Source organism: Kogia breviceps, chromosome 19 (assembly GCF_026419965.1).
Source record: "Kogia breviceps isolate mKogBre1 chromosome 19, mKogBre1 haplotype 1, whole genome shotgun sequence".
NCBI lineage: Eukaryota > Metazoa > Chordata > Mammalia > Artiodactyla > Physeteridae > Kogia > Kogia breviceps.
Genome location: NC_081328.1, coordinates 49,667,415 through 49,688,581, shown reverse-complemented (window position 1 = coordinate 49,688,581; position 21,167 = coordinate 49,667,415). Strand labels below are relative to the sequence as shown.

At 59.3% G+C, this 21,167-nt stretch overlaps 1 protein-coding gene and 1 long non-coding RNA gene across 11 annotated transcripts in view; one reads left to right on the top strand and one right to left on the bottom strand.

The window, feature by feature from the left end:
* The window catches only part of SEPTIN9 (septin 9), a 194,234-nt gene that overhangs the window by 83,289 nt on the left and 89,778 nt on the right, over positions 1–21,167 (top strand). Inside the window, exon 1 of one of the 10 annotated variants that reach the window (XM_059048825.2) lies at positions 5,848–6,088. The exons of 7 other annotated variants lie outside the window; for them this stretch is intronic. In XM_059048825.2, the coding sequence (XP_058904808.1) occupies positions 6,034–6,088 (55 nt within the window). In that variant the 5' untranslated portion in view covers positions 5,848–6,033. Of the gene's footprint in view, positions 1–5,847; positions 6,089–8,259; positions 8,653–21,167 lie in introns of those variants that run through there. 2 more of the 10 variants (XM_067021242.1, XM_067021244.1) reach the window with 2 other exon arrangements.
* LOC136793210 (uncharacterized) lies at positions 1,345–5,793 on the bottom strand. The gene is made up of 3 exons (XR_010838191.1): positions 5,077–5,793; positions 3,661–3,894; positions 1,345–3,523 (listed from the first exon to the last, which is right to left on the bottom strand). It is a non-coding gene; the product is annotated as an uncharacterized lncRNA (long non-coding RNA).

Sequence of the window (21,167 nt, the reverse complement as noted above, 5' to 3'; positions counted from 1 at the left end):
AGACACTATAAAACCCTTAGAGGAAAACATAGGAAAAACACTCTTTGACATAAACCACAGCAAGATCTTTTTTCACCCACCTCCTAGAGTAATGAAAATAAAAACAAAAATAAACAAATGGGACCTAATTAAACTTCAAAGCTTTTGCACAGCAAAGGAAACCATAAACAAGACGAAAAGACAACCCTCAGAATGGGAGAAAATATTTGCAAATGAAGCAATGGACAAAGGCTTAATCTCCAAAACATACAAACAGCTCATGGAGCTCAATATCAAAAAAACAAACGACCCAATTAGAAACACGGGCAGAAGACCTAAATAGACATTTCACCAAAGAAGACATACAAAAGGCCAAGAGGCACTTGAAAAGATGTTCAATAATTAACATCACTAATTATTAGAGAAATGCAAATCAAAACTACAATGAGGGGGCTTCCCTGGTGACGCAGTGGTTGAGAATCCGCCTGCCGATGCAGGAGACACGGGTTCGTGCCCTGGTCCGGGAAGATCCCACATGCCGTGGAGCAACTAAGCCCATGAGCCATGGCCGCTAGGCCTGCGCGTCCGGAGCCTGTGCTCCGCAACGGGAGAGGCCACAACAGTGAGAGGCCCGCATACTGCAAAAATAAAAAAAAATAAAATAAAAAAAAAACTACAATGAGGTATCCCCTCACACTGGTCAGAGTGGCCATCATCAAAAAAATCTACAAACAATAAATGCTAGAGAGGGTGTGGAGACAAGGGAACCCTCTTGCACCGTTGGTGGGAATGCTGATACAGCCACCATGGAGAGCAGTATGGAGGTTCCTTAGAAAACTAAAAATAGAACTACCATATAACCCAGCAATCCCACCACTGGGCATATACCCTGAGAAAACCATAATTCAAAAGGACACATGTACCCCAATGTTCACTGCAGCACTGTTCACAATAGCCAGGACAGGGAAACCACCTAAATGTCCAACGACAGATGAATGGATCATCTTTGTTCTTGAGTTCTTCACCTCTGCTGTATCTCTGTGGTAGAAACACCGTATAACAGCAGCTACTGCAATCTCTTCTCAGCCCCAGTTTCTTTCTTTTTTTTTTTAATTAATTTTTATTGGAGTATAGTTGATTTACGTTGTGTTAGTTTCAGGTGTACAGCAAAGTGATTTGGTTATACATATACATATATCCACTCTTTTTTAGATTCTTTTCCCATATAGGCCATTACAGAGTATTGAGTAGAGTTCCCTGTGCTCTACAGTAGGTCCTTATTAGTTATCTAGTTTATATATAGTAGTGTGTGTATGTCAATCCCAATCTCCCAGTTTATCCCTCCCCGCCCTTTCCCCCTGGTAACCATATGTTTTCTACATCTGTAATTCTGTTTCTGTTTTGTAAATAGGTTCATTTGTACCATTTTTTAGATTCCACATATAAACGATATCCAGCCCCAGTTTCAATGGTGTCTCATTGGTAGCCCCAAACTGGCCAAGATGGGAATACTTACACCACAGAAATAGGCAAATGCTACATATCAGGTAGAGTTGTTTTTGCTGGTTGTTAAACCTTAGGCACATACCTCTGGCAGAGGGGGCGGGCTGGAGAGGGAGAACCTGAGGGCCGAAGTAGACTGACCCACGGATATGTCTGAGGCAGACACTTCCTGATGGCTTGGATGTGGTGGGGAGGGAAAGGGAGAACTCGAGGGTGATGCCTTGATATTTGGCTTGAGCGGCTAGGTAGATGGTGGTGCCATGTACCGAGGTGTGGGCTAAAGGGGCTTGGGGGCTGTGGAAGGCTCAGCAGCTGATGCACCCGAGGCTCTGGGGCTCAGGGAGGCCCTGCTGGGCGCCAGGTGCACGTAGAGCGGAGACCATATGGCCCCTGCCCCAGAGGAGCCAGATGGCCCACTGCATGGGGTGTCCGGTCCAAAGGCCCGGTTTTGCTGGGCAAAGAGCCACCATCCTCCCTCCGCTCCCCTTACCACCCCCCTGGAGCATGGGGTCAGGGATACTGACCGGTGAGCCAAATGGCTGTTTCCGCCCATCCATTTCCTCCTCCCGTTCTTCCCATGCTTTGCAAGGGTCACTCCATCTGGGCTGGAGCTGTGGGGTTTCCCTTCAGGCCTGCTCCTTCCATCTCCAGAAAGGCTTCATATTTATACCTTTCTCACCCAGCCCTGGCCTCCAGCTTTTCTTAGGAAAACTTGCTGTCTGAGTGCCCCCGAGCCCCCTCAGGACTGCCACCTGCTGGCCAGCGTTCACTGCTGACTGCAGGTTTTGTGGCTTATGAGACATCTTTGGGAGAGGCAGCTTTGGCCTAAAGGGATGATTCAGATGGGAATTTAAGGTCTGTAGGAGTGTCCTGGGGCCGCTGTAACAAAGAACCACAAACTGGGGGGCTTAACATGAAAAAAATTATTCTCTCACAGTTGGAGACCAGAAGCGTGAAATCAAGGTGTCAGCAGGGCAAGCTGTCTCCGAAGGCTCTGGGGAAGAGTCTCTCCTTGCTGCTTCCAGCTTCTGGGGTCCCAAGTGTTACTCGATTTGTGGCTGCATCACTCCCATCCTGCCTCTGACTTCACAAGGCCCTTTTCTCTGCGCCTCTGTGTCTTCTCCTTTTTGGTCTCTATAAGGACACTGGTCATTGGGTTCAGGGCTCACTCTAATCCAGGGTGATTTTTTTTTTTTTTTTTTTTCGATACGCGGGCCTCTCACTGCTGTGGCCTCTCCCGTTGCGGAGCACAGGCTCCGGACGCGCAGGCTCAGCGGCCGTGGCTCACGGGCCCAGCCGCTCCGCAGCATGTGGGATCTTCCCGGACCGGGGCACGAACCCGTGTCCCCCGCATCGGCAGGCGGACTCTCAACCACTGCGCCACCAGGGAAGCCCTAATCCAGGGTGATCTTGTCTCAAGATCCTTAGCTTCGTTCGTCTGCAAAGATCCTTATACCAAGACAGGTCTCATTCTGAGGTTCGGAATGGACATATGTTTTGGGGGGCTCACCATTCGCCCCGCTCCATGTCTCGTGGTGGACCTGTGAGGTAGGTGGCCCCTCTGACGTCCCCCTGATCGCACCTTCCCCTTGGGCCAGGCCTACAGACGGTCTTGCCGTCCCCCATGGCCTTGGGAGAGCGCACCGTCACAGAGGGTGGACGCGTTGCGGCTCTTTTCCTCTCGCCACATTTCAGCTCATTTTCTTCCCTCTGGTGCTGCCACTGATGGTCTTATGTGCCCGGCGGCCCCCCACCCCCCACCCCAGGATGGTCTGTCCAGACCCCAGCCGTGACCGCTCATGCCCTGGGACAGGGGGTCAGGGCACCCTCCCCCATCCTACAGGCCTCGGGCCTTCCTTAAAGTCCTGGAGACCCAATTTGCACACAGTCATCAGAAGTGATCAAAGGATGAAGGATGATTAAAGGGCCGGGGACAGATGATTTAAGCTGAGAAAGAGGCCAAGGAGCAACTGGATTGTCTTCGAGTTTAGAGGAGGTAATTATTACTTGAAGGGTGGTGCCCAGCTGTTTCCCATCTCCTCTGAGGACAGAAAAAAAGAGGAAATAAATGATGTACAATTAGAGCGTTTGGTTAGATACAAGGGTGAACTTCCTGGCTGGGAGTGTGGCCAAGTGCCGGGGTCGGTTTCCTGAGGGAACATGGGGGAATCTCCTTACCTGGACGCGTCGGGGCCTGGCAACGGCGGCCTCGGTGGTTAAGTGAAGGGGGGCCAGAGGCAGGCAGGGGGATGGACTGGATTGGGTCTGGAGCACAGCCGTGCCAACATTCTGGCCTCGGAGGTCCGCTCCCTCCTGCCATTGTCCTTTGGGTTCCCACAGGGGAGCATTTGGGTGAGGCATGCACCCTGGCTGGGCTCCCTGAGGAGATAAGCTTAAGTATGTTGAGCGCCACTGTGAATGGAAGTGAATAATGCACAATAAGCCGAACCTATGCGAATCTGGTAGAACTCCAAGCCAGCTCCCTGGGAGAACAATCGCATGGGTGTGTCTACACTCACCAGGTGCTTTTTATAAAAACACCGGAGAATAATGCTGCGGCCCAGGCTGGATGCTGCTGTGTCTCTGAGACCCAGCATCTTCCCAGGGGGTTATGGCATTAGGCTGTTTCTTTGAGGCAGTGGACCACCAAACCCCCCAATACAGCGTGGACAGGTGGCCAGAAGATTGGACTATTGGGTGGGTCCAGGTGCTGGTTTTCAGACAAGAAATGCCCCGGCTGGTGTGGAAGCCACCAGGGGTGCTATTAATGACAGTGGCGACTCCATTTCTGAAGCCCCAGCTCCCAGGCAGAGGGTGTGTGCACATCTGAAATGTCTGTGGTTTTGCAGTTCCTTGTCCGCAAACTCACTTGGTTGAAAATAGTTCAAAATATCCAAAGCATGGGGGAGGGAGAGACTGCTTCTTTTCTTAAAAAGGAAGGACTCGATTTCATCAACTTAACAAAGCTCCTCATGCCTAGCGCATTGCATTCTCTGCAAGAGGCCCTGAATAACCGGGATGGCGATCAGGCCTCAGCATCCCCTGGGCATTTGGGATCTTTCAGAACTGGGGGCGTGGGGGCTGGGAGGGGAGTGGCACCGACCAGTCTGAGACCCAGGACGAGCTCTCCGGTACTCGCATGCCACCCGGAGGGCACCGTATTGCCGAATTGCCCACCAGCACAGAGAGCGTCTTTCCCTGCTATTCTCACACAGGCCCCCGACTTGGGGCAGAGGCCCTGGGTCTAAGGAAATGGGAAGGATAAGCAGGAGTACCTAACTGGCTGGGGGGATTGGAAGAGACCCCCCCACCCCCATTGTTGGTGCCAGACCTGGAGGGCCCTTCCTGGCTGCTCTTCAAGTTCCAGCCCATCCTTTTGTCCCCCAGCCCTTGGGACCTGCCTGCCTTGTAGGTAATAGGGCTTAATCGATGTTTGTCGAATGTACGGAGAAGGGTAGAAATTAACTGCCCAGGAGGGCAAGGCCAGGCCTGAGGTGTGGGCCGGATGGGGCCGAGCCTCACCGGCAGGCCCCTGGCTCCCCGTCCCCTCCCCCAACTCCTCCCTTCAGATACTTTGAAATATCTGCTCCTTACCAGGGAGAACACGGGGTCTACGCTCTGCCTTCAGGAAGCCCCTTGTTGTGCAGCGCTGGAGTGGCACGTGTCCCTGGCGGTTCTGACAAGGGTGTTCAGTCCCTGTCCCGCGTCCCCGGTGGGCCAGCGCCTTTTCTGACACCGCCCCCGAGGGTGCAGCAGCGGCCTCGGGGGCGGTGGGCTGGGGGTAGGGAGCAGCTGGAGAGGTGCCCCGAGAGGGTGGGATTTGGCGCCCCCCTCCCCGCCCCGGGTCACGTGACTGGCGCTCGCCCCTCGGCTCTTGGCCAACAAGCTGGGCTCCTGCCGGCCCCCAGTCCGAGCGCTTAACCCTTAGAGGCGCTGCGCGCGGGAAGACGGCGGCGAACTTTGTTTGGCTGCGTAAATAAAACCTCCCGCAGAAGGAACCCTGCACCCCAGGGAAAGGGAGGAATCTCTTCCCCCATCGGCGCCGCCCCCGCGCCGCCGCCCGACCTCCACATCCGCCCACATCTGGCCGCAGCGGGGCGTCGGGGGGGGGGAGGGCGCCGGGGCCGCGTCCGTCGCCGTCCCCTGGGCGCGGGCCAGGCGGGGAGAAGGGGGGCTCTAGGGTCGGGCGCCCGGGACTCGGCCTGTCCCCGCGGCGGCCGCTCGGGTCCCAGCCCCCCAGGCCCAACCTTGACGGGCGGGCGGAGCAGCCAGTGCGAGAAGCGGAGGCCGGGCCGCGGGTGCGGGAACCTGATCCGCCCGGGAGGCGGGGGCGGGGCGGGGCGGCGGGGCGGCGGCGCGGGGAGCAGGGAGCGCCGGCGCCCGCCCGCCTCCCCCATTCATTCAGCCGAGCCCGGGGGCCGAGGGGCTCCGGCGGCCAGCTCTGCACGGCGGGAGCGCGGGCGCGGCCCCCCAGCCAGCGCGCAGGGCCCGTGCCGGCCGGGGCGCTTCCTCGCCGCCGCCCTCCGCGCGTCGCGCCGCCCGCGAGCCACCATGTCCGACCCCGCGGTCAACGCGCAGCTGGACGGGATCATTTCGGACTTCGAAGGTGGGTGCCGGCCGGCCACCGCGCCGCGGGCGTGCTCGGGGGCCCCTCGGGGCGGACCTCAGGCGAGACGGGGGCGCGGACGGGGAGGGAGGACCCCGATGGGGCGCCCTCCCGCCGCGCCCCCCGCCCCGCGCCCGCGTCGCCTCCGTGGAGCACTCCGTTAGGGGGACGCGGGGACCGCGCGCCCTCGCTGGCCCCTGCGCTCGCCCTGCGCGCTGCCGCCGGGTTTCCTTCCTTTTATTGTTGTTTGTGTTTGCCGAGCGACGACAGTCTCCTCGAGGGCTCGCGGGGCTTCCTCAAACGGCCCTGGCGCACGGTTTCCCTCTCAGCTGTCGCTCAGTCCGCTCCCTCCCGCGCTCTCCGTCGGCCTCGGGGCCCTGGCCCTGCGGCGGGTTGGGGGAGTTCGCGTCCCGCCCGCAGGACAGCCCCCTCCCCCACACCAGTTTCGGAGCCGGGGCTGAGCCGAATCCGGGCTGGGCAGGGACCCGAGTGGACACGGCCCAGGCCGCGGCGAGTGTAGGGGGGGCGTCCCTTCGGTCCCCATCCGGGCCTGGGGACATCCTCCTCCTCCCCCCGGAGTCCGGCTGTGGGGGGAGGAGGAGCCTGCTTGCCGGTTGGGAGTGCGTTTTGGTCCCCTCCCCCCTCCGGGGTTTACACAGTGTTGAGAGACTTGGGGGGCTTCTCCCGCCGGATGCGGTAGGGCATCCCGGTCCTGGGCTCGTGTGTGTGGCTTTCGTGCGTCCTCGTGACTGCCTGTGGCTCTGCGTCCTGCGTCTTGGGGAGTAAATAAAGCGGTCGGAAGGGAAGCTCACACAATAGTCTCCAGCACTTAGGGGCTGGATTTCTGAGGGGCGGGTCTGCCTCTGCTGGGATCTGGAGCCCCCGCCCCTCGGAGGGGCTCCCAGGCAGCCTTGGGCAGAGCCCTCTGGTGGACCTGGCCTTGGGAAGGCCGGGTTGAAAGGAGTTAACAGACGTCCAGGTGCCAGGCCTTGTGGGGAGGTCCCCCTCCCCCAAGGGCAGAATCAGGACTGAGATCTGGGGGTCCAGAGCCCAGCCATGCACGTGGCCCACCGGAGGTCAGCCCCATCTGCGTGGGGCACTTCTCCAGGTCCAGAGCCTGGCTGGGCCCCAAGCAGAGCCCCAGAGACTGTGATTCTGGGCTGAGCCTGGACTGGCTTAGCAGGGGGTGGAGAGACAGGAGGGGGTGGGGTCCAGTGGCCGGCTTGCCCTGTGCGAGGGATGGGTCTGCTGGGGGCTGGCTCTGTGGTTGGAGCACTTTTCCGACTCCTACACTGAGCACTGAACAAGGGGAGTGTGGGTCTGCAGAGCTGTGATGGCTTGTACCCCAACATCGGGACCTCTTGGGGTGCATGCTCATACCCAGCACGCTCCCCGAGTCTCCTTCCTTCTGTTTGGCCTTCCGCTTGCCCCCAGCAGCCCTCCCGCAGCTCCTCAGGGGCCTTTCATCTCCTGAGTGTACGAGCGGGAGAACTGGCCAATCTGGAGACTGCTGCCGCCTTCAGGTTCTGCGCTGTGTGTACTTTTCTCCTGTGGCCTGTGGCAGTTAGGTTGGCTTGCGGTCCCTGACCTGGAAGCAGAGCTTTCTGGCTTTCTGGGGATGCGATGGGAGCCCTGAGGCAGGGTGGGAGGGGGAGGTTTGGGGGTCGTGTGTCTGTCACAGTTCGTGCCACGTAGGTTGTTAGTGCCCCTCCCTCCCGGCCCCGCGTGCGACTCCATCCTCACCCCGAAGTGCCCCATCTGGAGACGCTGGTGGCCTCTGAAGCTGCTTCCCAGGCCGAGGCTGTCATTTAGTTGGAGACAATGGCCTCATTGAGACCGTCCTGGTGCAGCAGTTGGCAGCCCTGTGCCTTCAGGGGGAGATTTCTCACTCTTAGGGAGCACGGCCTCAGACCCCCTTGTTCCCTGTGTGTCAGCCTCTCCATTGTGTGCCCAACGGAGAGCTGTTGTGCTCTGAAGACAGGAGAGTTAGAGCCCCCCGAGTGCACCTGGTGCGCGCACGCGCGTGCGCACATGTGTGTGTGTGTGTGTGTGTGTGTGTGTGTGTGTGTGTGTGTGTGTGTGGTGGGGGGGCTCCTCACAGAAAAGGTGGCCTCCCTAAGAGCCCTAGGAACTTGGAGTGGAGTTGGGTTTTGGGGCTGATAGCCTCAAACAGAGAGACGTGGGAAGGAGCGCTCAGGGAAGGAGGAGAGTGTCTGAGCCAGAGCAGCAGTGGGTGATACAAGCTGGCAGGGCCAGGGCAGAGCAAGGTCGTGTGGAGGAGACACAATCTGACTGCGGCGGGAGGAGGAGCGCGTTCAGGCAGCGACAGAAGCGGGGGAGGCCGGAATGAGCTGGTCCATTAGGACTGGGGCATAAAGAGAGACCAGCTTGCCACGTCCAGCGGCGGCGAGGCCCAGGTGTGCCCACCCGCCGGGAGCCCGGACCGTCCTGGGGAGGCAGCCGGAGTGACCGATCTCGGAGCCGGAGAAGCGCTGGTCTGTTTCTCTGGGGCCAGTGGGGGGCCTTGGCCCGGGCTGCCCACTCAGCGTCTCAGTTTCCGCAAGGTAGGGTCAAAGTCCCGATAGTTCCCGAGGCTGGCGGACCTGGCCCCGTCTCCAAGCACATGTCGATGGCCGAAGGATGGAGGCCCCAGGGGCCCCCAGCGAAGCCGGGTTCTGAGCAGACTGGAGTCCTGCGACGGGGGTCGACGGGCTCTGACGGGGTGTTTCCTGGAGGTTTGGGGCGATGGCAGTATCCAGGCCAGAGCAGCATGCCCTGCGGGGCAGACAGATAGCTGCCCCAGGTGGATTTGTTGGGGGGGGGTACGGAGCAGGCACCCACAGTTAAGTTCTGCTGATGCCCCACATCCCGGGCACATCCGCCCCCTTCCCTGAGGAACGCTCTTCTCTTCCTCCTATTTTTCCTGCCCGTCCCCTTCCCCACCCTGGAGGATTGAGGGCGAGATCCTTAAGCTTCGTCACATCACCGAGGTGGCACGGGGATTCAGCCTGTCTTCCGTTCTGGACGCATCTGTGGATTCAGGTCTCCCGGGGGACTGAGAGGGTGGCAGTGTCCTCCATGGATGCAAACCTCCCACACTGGTCTTTGCTCTAAGGAGGATCTCAGGGCTCCATGGAGACCCCCGTGTAGAGGCAAGAAAAGTATTTCGTGTTTCGCTGTTGCGATTTTGTCTTAGAGAGTCTCATTTTCCACTTTCCCCTGTTTGAAGACGGGCCTCAGGTGGCTTCCGCGCCCATCACTCCCTGGGTGATGGGGTGGCCCGAGCGGTGATGTAGTCCCCTATCTGGCTGCCAGGCACAGAGCAGTCGAACGGCGTGGTCTCTAGTGAACGCAGGCCAAATCTGCTATCGCAAACGCTATTACAACTCTGGTCTTTGTGTAACAAAAGCCCTTCCAAGTGCCAGCTGTTGGCCTACTTTCCCTAGCAGTGTTTGCTGTAACCAGATTTGCACGCGGAGAAAGAATCCTAAAAGTCCTTGATGTTGGTTGAAGCACAGTCTGGCCCAGGACCCAGTAGCTCCGGACCCAGCGCCTTGTTCTCCCTCCTAGAGGACGTATCTGCCCCTCTGAACCCTCTGCTGTCTCCTCGAGGACCCTGCCAGCCAGGTCCTGGAGCCCAAGCAAGCCCTAGGCCCCAGAGCATGACAACGGGTAGAGGGCAGGGAGAGGGTCTCCTGGGGAGACGAGACCACGCAGGTGCACCTGCTTGTCGGGGAGCCCAGACACCTCCTGGACAAGGGTTCCCTCGATGGCTGTATTCAGGTGCCCATTTCCTCCCAGGAGGACAAGGCCTAGCTTTGTGACAGGTGCAGATCTGCCCCTAATTAATGCCAGTTGGCCTCTTGAGGGATGAGTCCTGCTTTTCAGCAAGACTCAAGGCCTCTTGTGAATTCAGCCTCCCGCAGTTCTCATCCGGTGGCAGGAGACAGGATCTATGGTGGCATGAGGTTACTTGGTGGACTGGAGGAGCTGGCCTTGCCAGCATTCTGCTGGACTCTCGAGGAATGAGTTCCTGCTTTTCAGCTACGAGGGGACGGCTCTCTGACGGGTCTGACCACCCCCGGCGTCGTTGGCCTGCTGCTCTTGTGTCCCGGGCCCGGGACTAGGCTCATCCACTGTCCTGATTGTGAGGCAGAGGGCGGACACACACGTGCCAGGTGGCAGAAGCATCCGCGTCATCGGCTGGGCTGAGGGTCAGACGTGGGCCGTGGCGGTGGGTCGAGCAGGGAGGGACACCCCGTGCTGTGGGGCGTCGGTCTGGAAAGGCTTTCTGGAGGACACAGATCTCTAGGAAGGTTGTTTTTTGGGTTGTGCCGCGTGGCTTGCGGAATCTTCGTTCCCAACCAGGGTTCGAACCTGGGCCCTCGGCATTGGGAGCGCGGAGTCTCAACTGCTGGACCGCCAGGGAAGTCCATGTAGGAAGGTTTGAAAGAGACAAGTGGGCAGAGTTTGCATCCAAAGGGAGAGGGCCTTTGGGGGAAGTGACGGGTAGGGCAGCTGGGAGCCCCGCGCGGTGTAATGCTTAGGAAGGCAGGCTCACTCTGCCATTGGACAGCTGGGTGGTGGAGGGTGTCTTGGCCCCCGAGCCTCAGTTTCCCCTTCTGTTGAATGGGGTCATAAACACCCGCTGTCTGCAGGTCATCTTGGGGAAGATAGCCGACAGCCTGAGCCTGGTGCCTGCTCGCGGGAGCGGAGCTTGAGGTGGGGGGTCGGGTATTTGCAAGGAACAGGTGGGCATGGATGCCTAAAGCAGGAATCTGGGTGACAGGAGGGAGGGGTTCAGAGGCCACCGGCAAGGGTCTCCCTGAGTGGTGACGGGGCGGTGAGTGAGACTGTGTAGCATGGTCGGCACAGCAGATTCGGAGCCTGCCTGGGGGTCCCCCTGAGTCCAGCAGATGGCCCAGCGGGCATCCCATCACGCTCTTTCACTGTCAGAGCTTGAAGGCTTGGGTCAGGTGGGCTGCAGGGTTCCTTCCTGCAGGAAGGGGAGGTCATCCCAGTCTCCTCTGCATCCCCCCACCCCAGAGCTCCCCAGATGGGTGGACCAAGGGCCTGTCCTACAGACAGCGACACAGGCGTACACCGGACGACCTGACTTTGAAGACAGTGGGGTCTGGCTGCCTGCCCGTGGCTCTGCTGGCTGCCCGCCTTCCTGAAAGGGAGTTGTAACTGGGAGCTGCTGTCGGGGACGGGGCGGGCTGACTGGGGCATCCTCTTCGGCAAGCAGCCCTTTGCGACTCCTGATTGTGTTTCACAGTGTGTTGCAGCTAGGATGATCCCCTCTGGGGCCGGTGGGGAGAGCGAGGGCTCAGAGGCCAGAGCTTTGTGCCTCGAGCTCACTCGCCCCGGGGGGCTGGTTAGGTCTGCACCCCTGCGCCCCGCTGAGGCTGAGGGCTGGGGGCAGGGTGCCTGGGCCCGGGCTGGGGCCTCTGTGCCTGGAGGAACGAGCCCACCAGAGTGTGAGCCCCCAGGCCCAGCGGCAGCCACGGCTAGCACTGTGCCCAGCACGTGGGGGGTACTTGGCTCAGGCCACGTTTCTGGGCGAGGCTGTCCTGCTGGTGGAAGCAGTGGCCTGGCAGCCCATTCATGATGGGACGTTGCCAAGCAAGTACTAACGTGCAGGTGGCACGCTTGCCCTGCAGGGGCCGGGGACTTCGCAGCTTGGTGACCGTGGCCTTGGCATGCCCCTCAGGGGTGCTGCAGCCCCCATCCTGGTGCTGGCTGAGCAGAATGGGGCCTCCCCTTCTCTTTTTCCTTGAATGTGCAGAGTTCGGGGGTGTTGTCACATTCCGAGATCAAGCCCCTCACCACGGTTCAGCTCGGCCGTCACTATTACTGCACACCCCCCGCCCCCCATTTCCCAGCTGAATGCCCCTCACTCGTTGTGCTGGGGGTGGGCTGGCTGCTATCAGAAGAGTCTCCTTGGGGTACAGACAGGACCACGGAGCCAGCAGCAAGGATCTGGGGGCCAGGCTCAAGGGATCCATGGTGGCCCCCAAACCCAGGAGTCCCACCTTCCTGTCAGGCCAGGCCAGGCGCTCCCGATGGGCAGGAACGGTGGGTGCATGCCGTAGACCCTCCAAGACCTGGTGGTGTGTGTAGAAGGGTGGGCTGGGGTAGGGGGTGAGGGGTGCCGGGCTACCAGATTTATCAGAGATGAAGGCCTCAGGGGATGTCAGTTTTTTGGTTCATCCCAGAAACCCAGCCAGGAAACCAGTTCCTTCGCTTTTTCTTGACAAAGCCACTGAGGAAGAATGGTCAAACAGTGGCTATCTTTCCAAAGTTCTCTCGGTTTTTCCCAAATTTGGAGGCTAAGTTGTTGTTATGAGACCAAACAGGCTGGAACTCTCTGGCACATGGTCCCAGAGGCTGAGGATTTGTCATGTCTCTGGCCAAACAGACCCAGCGCTTGGCCCCTAGACACCCCCGGCGCCTGGGGCATTTCTGGGTCCCGGCTGTTTAATTTGGTCTGGACAGAGCCCGGAGGCTCCGTACAGCCTGGACCAGGAGATGGTCTAGAAACTTCAAGCTGGTTGTCATTTTTTAAAGTGCTGCCAATGCCCAGAAGTTTAGGCGAAGGGACAAGAGGATGGTGGCCTTCGAATATACACAGCGAGCCCCCCGCCCCATCGGACAGGGCAGGGGCTGCAGGGGAGGCGGCGGGGGAGCCCCTGGGAATAAGGCTCCAACCTGCCTCTGTCATTTTCGTGCTTTGTGTTCTTCTCCGTGGACGCTCTGTCTCATGTTCCTGAGTCTCTGACAGCCCCTCCTGGGATGCTGAGCCCCCCTAGCCTCCAGCCTTCTCTGCCCGCCAGGGTCTCCGAGCCAGCTGGGGAAGCCCATGTCTGCCCCAAGTTGCAAAATCCAGAGAATCAAGGGACCTGGCCTCGAACACAGTAGTGTGCCCTCCCCACACACGGCTTAGAGCTTCCTGTGTCCCTGTCCCCAAGAGCGCGAGCCTCTGTCTTCAAACACTGGGAGGGCCAGGTGGCATGGGGGAGGGGAGGCAGGAGAGGTGACCCCCCCCCCCACTCCTGTCCATTCCACTTGTCCTCTGGCTACAGCCTCCAAGGGACCATCTGGTTGGGGGTTCGATGGGTGTTCCCTGGGTACAGATGGGGGGCAAGGGTACCCCCAGGGCCTCAGGAGGGTCTTGCGGGGGATGGGCCGGGGTAGGGGGTCGGGTTTGCCTTGCCGCCTGGGCCTTTATAAGACTGAGTTGGGAGTTCCTGGGTCTGGTTTTTCCCTCTCTCAAACGAGGAGAGATTGGAACTCTGAGCATTCTGCAGCCAGTGACCAGTCTTTTTTGATAGTTCTGTCCGGCTTTCTACCCCTCAAGCCCACAGCCTTCCCCTGCCCTTCGAGGAGTGCTGGCTTAGGGCTCTTCTGGCTGCTGGGTTTTTGACTGTCCCCTGGGGCAAGGTCTGGGGGTCCCGGGCACCTCTTTGTGGGAGGTGCTGTGGCTGAGGGTCCCCCTGGGAATGGGGAAGGAAGCCACTGGAACACAGGCGGCCCCCTCTCTGCGGGAGGTTAACTGATGGAACTTTTTGGCGGGAAGAGGGCGTGGGGTCCTCAGCAGAGTGGACTAGATTCGGGCTGCCTCGCCATGCCCCCTCCCCGGTCTCCTGTGAGATGGAGATGTTTCTGGTTCTGCCCGTCCGTGGCCAGCAGTCTCTGGCTCTGCAGACTCTCCTAGGCAGGATCTCAGCCGGGACCCTGCTGGCCCCTCCCTGGGTGCAGAAAGCCGACCCTGGACAGGGCTATCTCTCTGGCCCTCCTTTCCACGTGGGTGGGCAATTTCCCTGTGAGGGGTAGGCCAGGCCTCTGCCCTGAGCCCCTGGAGACTGATATTATCTACAGTAAAAGCATACCAGTTTTCCTGGCTCCATCCCAGGCCCGGAGGGGTGGCCTTCTCTGCTGTCCCCTGCCTCCTGTCCCCCATCACAAGTCAGGGGAGGAGTGCTCTGTAGAGTAGCTGGGTTTGGGTTTTTTCTTTCAGTTCAAAATGAAGTAAGTGCTGGAATCCCTCTGTCTCTGGTGGGCCAGGAGGAGGATGGCCAGGGTGGGAGAGACAGTCAGCTCATTTGTTTGTTTATTCAACAGCTATTTGTGGGCGCCAGCTAAGTGCTAGCTCTGTTGTACGTTCTGGGGGTCCAGGCATGAGCCCAGGAGAGGGGTAAGTTCAGGAAGGCTTCCTGGAGGAAGGGACACCCAAGCAGAGTCTTGGGTAGGAGTTTAGTAGGTAGGGTCTCCAGGCAGATGGTGCTGGCTGGCTCCTGTTGCAGTTTCTGCCAACTTGTAGTTTGTTTGGAAGACACTGTTATGCCCACACCTGGCACAGGTGCCCTTGGCACCGAGGTAGAAGGTGGTGGGAGGGGCCTGTGCTTTCAAGCATAGGTCGGGGCATGAAGAGGCTCCAGGTTCCATCTTCCCTCCTGGTCAGAGAGCTGGGAGGGATTCGGGTGGTGCGTAATCCAGGTGGGAGAGGGGCACGTGATGTATTCCTGTAGCGAGGGCGGAGTGGGTCTGGAGTGGCGAACGAACGAACTTTACTCCCCAGGCCTCCATCGGAAGACCTAAGAAAGGGCTGCTTTGCTTTTCTGCTAAACTACAAAAGAAACCCTGGGGCCCCTTGGAGGTGAGATGGGGAAGGCCCCATTCATACCTTTGCAGGTGCAGTGCAGAGGAGAGGGGAGAGGTGGGGTTGTGTCCCCTCCCTCCCTGGTTGCTGTCCCCACCCCCTCTCCTGGCCCTGGAGGAGGAGTTTGAGCGCAGCTGGGGGAGGGGTGGGGACACTGGTGAGTGCAGAAATCTTGCCCCTGCCCTGGCTGCAGCTCCAGTGAGGCTGGGCTTGGGGTGTGGTGGGGAGAGTGGCACTCAAATATTTACATCTCTCCTAATATTTACAAGATGGAGCCAGGCTCCTGCGAACAGCTGCCCTGGAGCCAGCTGGGGGGCTCCGGCCTCCCTCCTGAATTTTTTATCTCTGACCCAAGTCCCAGCCCTTCCAGCTGTTCCCCCTTCTCTCACAGGTACTTCCTTTGACTGTGCTGGTTCTTGCTCTTCGTAACGGTCTCCTTATTGAGCACCTACTACATGCCAGGCCCCGGGCTGGGCACTTTGTATCAAGGGCTCTTGGTCCTCCTGGAGCTCGGCAAGGTGGACAGGTCATGGCTGACCCGAGACCACGCTGGAAGGCAGACCCCAGTGCACCTGCCCCCCCCCCCCCCCCCCGGCCCTCGCCTGTGCCACCTCACGGGGCTGACCCTGCCTGGCTGGGATGGAAATCTCCGTCTACCTGGCAGTGGTGGGTGGCGACAGCTGTTTGGCCGGAGCCTGGGCTCTGGCAGGATTTCCCTCTGCTCCCATCCCTGCCTCATTGCTTTCCAGCTCCATGACCACGTTTGTGACCTGAGAATCACAGGGCCCGTCTTGCGGGTGTGTGTCTGGGGCTCCGCACAGTACAGGAGCAGTGCTGGTGTGCAGCAGGCGCTGTACGATTTTAGAGTCTGGCTTTTAGGGGCCGGGGTGGGGTTTGGAGGCAGTGCGTTGTGATGACTCAGCGTGCTGGCTCAGTTCGGCTTCAGCCTTGCCCACGCTGTGATGTTGGGCTGGTCGTTCGGCTCTCTGTGCCTCGGTTTCCCATCTATAAAATGGGGATGAGAGCGAAATCTCTCCGTCTCCTGGAGATCATGGGAAGTGAGGGAGCTAACGTAACAAAAGCCCTTGGGGTGGTGTCCAGTACGTGGTAAGCACTCAGTAAACATTGACTGTTAAAGATTCAAGGCAACAAACACTTTTTAGAGACTCATAGGACATTCCAGGCAGGGCCCAAGGCCCTAGTGGAAAGTGGAACTGTCTTCGTCTGTAACAAAAAGAGCACAGACACGGGGGCTGACACAACACACGTTTACTTCTCTCAGTTCTGGAGGCTGGACATCTGACATCAAGACTCCGGCAGATTCATTTCATAGGTGGCATCTTCTCACAGTGTCTGCACAGGTCGGAAGGGGAGACAGAACTCTCAGGGGTCTCTTTTATAAGAGCGCTAATCCCATGACGAGGGCGCCACCCTCATGACCTAATCACCCCAAAGGCCCCCACCTCCTAATATCATCACCTTGAGGGGGTAGCATTCAACTTGTGAGTTTGCGGGGAGCACATTCAGTGTGTAGCTGGGGCCAACATGGACGCGCCTGGCTCCTGCCCTCAGGAGGGTGACAGCCTATTGGGAGGAATGTGATGGCCCTTCTAGGGAGGAGGGGGAGGCTGGCTGGAGTCTGGCTGGGGCACTGGACGCTGGTGCTGGGCCTTTCTCCTGCCTGTCTTCCTGGAGCGGGTGAGTTAGCGTGGAGGCCCTGGGTGGCTTTGACCTTCTCTAAGGTGCACACACACCGTGGGCCTTGGGCAGCTATGGGGGACTCGTGAGTGACATGCCCCCTCGTCACACGGGCCTTTGACCCAGCAGAGCCCAGTATACCTCCTTTGGTTTGTGACCGACCCAGGGGCTGAAGGGTGGCAGCTGAGGCTGGACAAAGGCCTTGGGTGCCTTAGGGGAAGGTGGGGCGGGCAGAGCTGCTGGCCAGGGATGCTTAGGGTTTCCTTCTTGTAGGATTCTCAGGAGGGGGATGGAGGGAAGGCTTGTGAGCCCACGGGAGGGCAGAGGTCCTCACCCACCTGCCCCCCAGACATACCCTGGGGTGCCAGGCCCACCCATCCTTCCTGACAGAACCTCCAGGAGGCGGGGACAGTCTATTTTTTAACAAGCTCCAGAAATGATTCTGATCATCAGTTGGAGCTGAGAATGATCTGGAACCAGGACTTTAGAACCACAAAGGAATTTGTGTGCAAGAATTGAGTGCAAGAATATATAGAGATGTGGGCTGAGGGATGCTGCAGGAGGAAAGCCTGGAGCCGTATCTCCATGAGCCTGCTTTAAAAATATTCATATAGGGCTCCCCTGGTGGCGCAGTGGTTGAGAGTCCGCCTGCCAATGCGGGGGACGCGGGTTCGTGCCCCGGTCCGGGAAGATCCCACGTGCCGCGGAGCGGCTGGGCCCGTGAGCCATGGCCCCTGAGCCTGCGCGTCCGGAGCCTGTGCTCCGCAACGGGAGAGGCCACAGCGGTGAGAGGCCCGCGTACCGCAAAAAAAAAAAAAAAAGAATTCATATATACACTCAGTGAAAAGATTGGAAGGATGTTTGCCAAATTATTGATACTGGTTATCTGGGTCATGGGTTTATATACATTTTTCCCTTTGTTTCTCCGTGTTTTGCCAATTTCCTGCATTGCACATACATTTTCTGTATTGCTTTTAGAGTCAGGAAAAGAGCAATAAATATATTTTTTAAGCTGATTGTCAAAAAGAAAAACAACTCACCCAACCCGATCTCCCACCCCAGTTTGAGAGACTCAAAGTGACTAGCCCCCTGGCTGATGGTGGCCGAGCCAGGACCCCCGGGTCCCGCTGGCTCTTTCCAGCTCTGGGTTGGGGTGCTGGGTGGAGTGAAGCTTTTGCCCAAGCGCGCAGGCTGTGGGACCACCTCTGCAGGCACCGCCGGCAGCTGCATGTTCGGCTGCAGAGGAATGTGGCCAGAGCCCTGGTCCTGGACCGCGGCTCAGAAGGGAGGTGGGCTGGCCGGGCCCCTCCAGCTCTGCTGAGTGTTTGGAATTGCCGGGCCTGTGTTGCAGGAGCGATGAGAGAAACTTGGAGCTGGTGGCAGACCCCCAAATGGCCCTCATGGGGTCATTCGGTGTCCCAGCTGGAAGAGACCAGGATGCTGAGGCCAGAGGGGTCAGCTGCCTGGCCCGGGGGGGCGGGCGTAGACGGTACTCGTGACAAATCTGTGCGTCGTCCGGCAGCCCCCAGCTCTGGGCTGTTGGCAGAGTCCCCCGCGCACCGCCCCCCCCAGACCCTCCTACACCTAGCGGTTCTGCTGAGGACGACCTGGCTGAAATTCTCCATTTTTAGTTAAGAAAAGAATTACTCCCACCTGCAGCCCTGGTTCCTGCAGGCGCGGTCTCTCTGCTGCTCTGGACCTCCCCCACCCAGGGCCTTCCAGGCTGGGGGGTTGATTGTGTCCCTGGTGATGTAGGGGACCCGGGCAGTTTCCTGGTGTGTGTATGAGGGGGGGCTTGGCCCTCTCTGCCCCACGGCCCCCGCAGCTGGTGGCTGGAAGGGCCTGGCTGTCCGGGGATTTGCAGGGTGGGGATCGGGGAGGCGGTGATTGGCAGCTTTGGGCCCCGGCCCCCGCGTGGCCGGCAGCCAGGTCAGAGGTTATGGGGCTGAGGCAGCGTGCTGGGTGGTAGGGGCGGGGGTGGGTCTCTCGGAGCACTCTCTGGCACAGAGGGTTTGGAGTTTACTGTATACACCCCTCCTCTTTTCCCTCTCCCTCAGACCAGAAGCAGAACTGAGAGGTTGTCAGTTTGGGGGCTGTGGCTCTGCGAGGGGGTGGGTAGTTTACCTTGTCACCTGCGGCTGCACAGGCCGGTGGCGGGAGGCTCCCACGCCGCCTGCCCCAGAGGCCCTTTCTCTCTTGGGAAGAAAGTGTGGGGGGACTGGAGGCCGCCTTACAGGGTCATATTTAAGGCTGGTCACGCTCCGAGAATGCTCGGGGCACAGTGCCCGCCCTGCCCTGAAGACAGGTCTGTTCTGTCCTTCGGGAGGTTTTTGCCTCAACCCGTGGGGGGCAGGTGAACACTCAGAGGCTCAAAGAACACACATAAAGAGAAAAGAATAAGTGGGTCGCTGCCTGGAAGGTGCAACAGAAGAACGGAACAGCTGCGTGGCCAGTTCAGGGAGGTGGGGAGCAGAGATGGGTGAGGGGCTGGGAGTCCGAAGGAGCGTGTGAGTGTCCTGTGGCCGCGGCAAAGGCCACAGGCTGGGGGGCTTAAAGCACAGTTCTAGTCCAGAAAGTCCAAATACAAGGTGTGAGTGGGGCTGGTTCCTCCTGCCCAGCTTCTCCCCCCAGCTTCTGGGGGGGCTGGCCAACCGTGGTGCCTTTGACTGGTAGACACATCTCCCCAGTCTCTGCTCCCTGTGCCTCCGTGTCTCTCTCTCTGCCTTTCTTTTTTTTTTTTTTTTTAATTTATTTATTTACTTATTTTTGGCTGCGTTGGGTCTTCGTTGCTGCGCGCGGGCTTTCTCTAGTTGCAGCGAGCGCAGCCTACTCTCGTGTGCAGGCTTCCCATTGCGGTGGCTTCTCTTGTTGCGAAGCACGGGCTCTAGGCACGCAGGCTTCAGTAGTTGTGGTGTGTGGGCTCAGTAGTTGTGGCGCACGGGCCCAGTTGCTCCGTGTCACGTGGGATCTTCCCGGACCGGGGCTTGAACCCGTGTCCCCTGCATCGGCAGGACTCTCAAGCACTGCGCCACCAAGGAAGCCCTGTCTCTGCTCTTACGAGGACACTCACTCTCAGGTTTTGGATCCATCCTAAATATAGGGTAATCTAATCTCAAGGCTCTTAATTACATCTTTAAAGACCCCATTTCCAAATAAGGCCACGTGCACAGCTTCTGGGGGTTAGGACATGGAACAATCTTTGTGGGGAGCCCCATTTGCCCCTCTGCATCAGCCCACCTTGGGGGCAGCAGAGCGTCCGGGTGTGGGTCGGGAGACCAGGCTTGGACGGGCTTAATGGCGTGACTTTGACCGATGGTCTCCGTGAGCCTCAGCCTCCCCGTCCGTATCCCCGGAACGTGAGGGTGCCCCGTCCCCGACCCTCTGCCTGGCGGTGCAGCCGGGCCTAGAGGCCTTGCCCAGCTTGCTTTAGGTTTCCAGGGTTCTCCCCAAGTTCCAGGTGGCTGTGTTGAGTCGGCCAGGATCTGGCTGTTGCTGATGAGAGCCCGGTAAGGCCTCGAGAGGAGTCCTGGAGGCGGCCTCACTCAGGCCCCACCAGGGCTCTTTGGAACAGCTGGGCAGCCCCTGGGAGCCCCTTCCAGAATCTCCTCAAGGTCCAGCTGTGGCCTGTCTCACACAACAAACCCACTTCCTCCTGTCAGTTTTCTGGACTCTTCCTTCTCTGCCAACCCCCTCTACCCCTGTGTCCTTGAGGGTAGAGACCAAGTCCTCCTGAACCCTCGAGTTGGCCTTGGTGCCTGCAGGGCTTTGTGGTCACGGAGACGCCGTCCTCTCGCCCAGTGGAGCTCGGCTAGTTGGGGGTCGTGCGCTGTGACCCACTCCATTCCTCAGAGGCCTGGGGAGCAGCTGGGCTCCTGGCTGCCGCTCTGACCGGGGCCTGAACTCTGCTCCCAGAGCCACCCTCCCCTGTAATTAAGCCAGAGCTCATACGGGCCTGGGCGGCACCCGCCTGCGCCCGCCCTCAGGCCACAGCACAGGGAGCTGCAACTGTCCCTCTGGCGTGATTAATGCAGGGCTCCAGCTGGGCCCAGCAGCCCCTGGTATTAGGGTTTTGTTTCGTTATTATTATTATTATTATTATTTGCATTTTTAAGTGTTTCTACCGTTTCCTGCAGTAGTCAGCGGGATCCGTTCCTCTTCCCGGTAGATAGGGAACAGCCACCACCCGCTACGCGGAGAACAGAGACGGGAACAGCAGCTCCACCAGGATGGGCTGTCACGCTGACCGCCAGCCTGGCAGCCCGGCCCGGTGCCGTGGAGCTGAGACCGCCCCGTGCACCCGGGGGCCCTGGGGTCCTGCTCCGCGCCCAGCCCAGTCGTGTGGGAAAGAGCCAGCAGGGGCACGGACGGCTGTGAGCAGGCCAGCTTGTTCGCAGTCTTTTCGCGGACGGGGTGATCCTTGCTCTGTGGTCGGGGGGGGGGGGGGGGGGGGGCGGGGCTGGGGGGGGCATCCTGGGAACAGCCCTCAGCGGAACCCTCCTGTTGGGGGAGGGGCTGTGCTCCAACCTGGAGCCAGGGCAAGAGGGGCGTTGTTGTGGATTAAAGGGCCCTGTAACCTTTGAGCCCTCAGAGCTGCAGCCTGTGGCTTTGGTTTCGAAGTCAGTCCCCTCCCAGGGGCTCCCTCCTGCCCTCCTAGGCTGCCATTTATCAGGGGACCTTTGACCCTCAGAGGCCAGAAAGGTCCTCTGTCCCCTCCTCTCC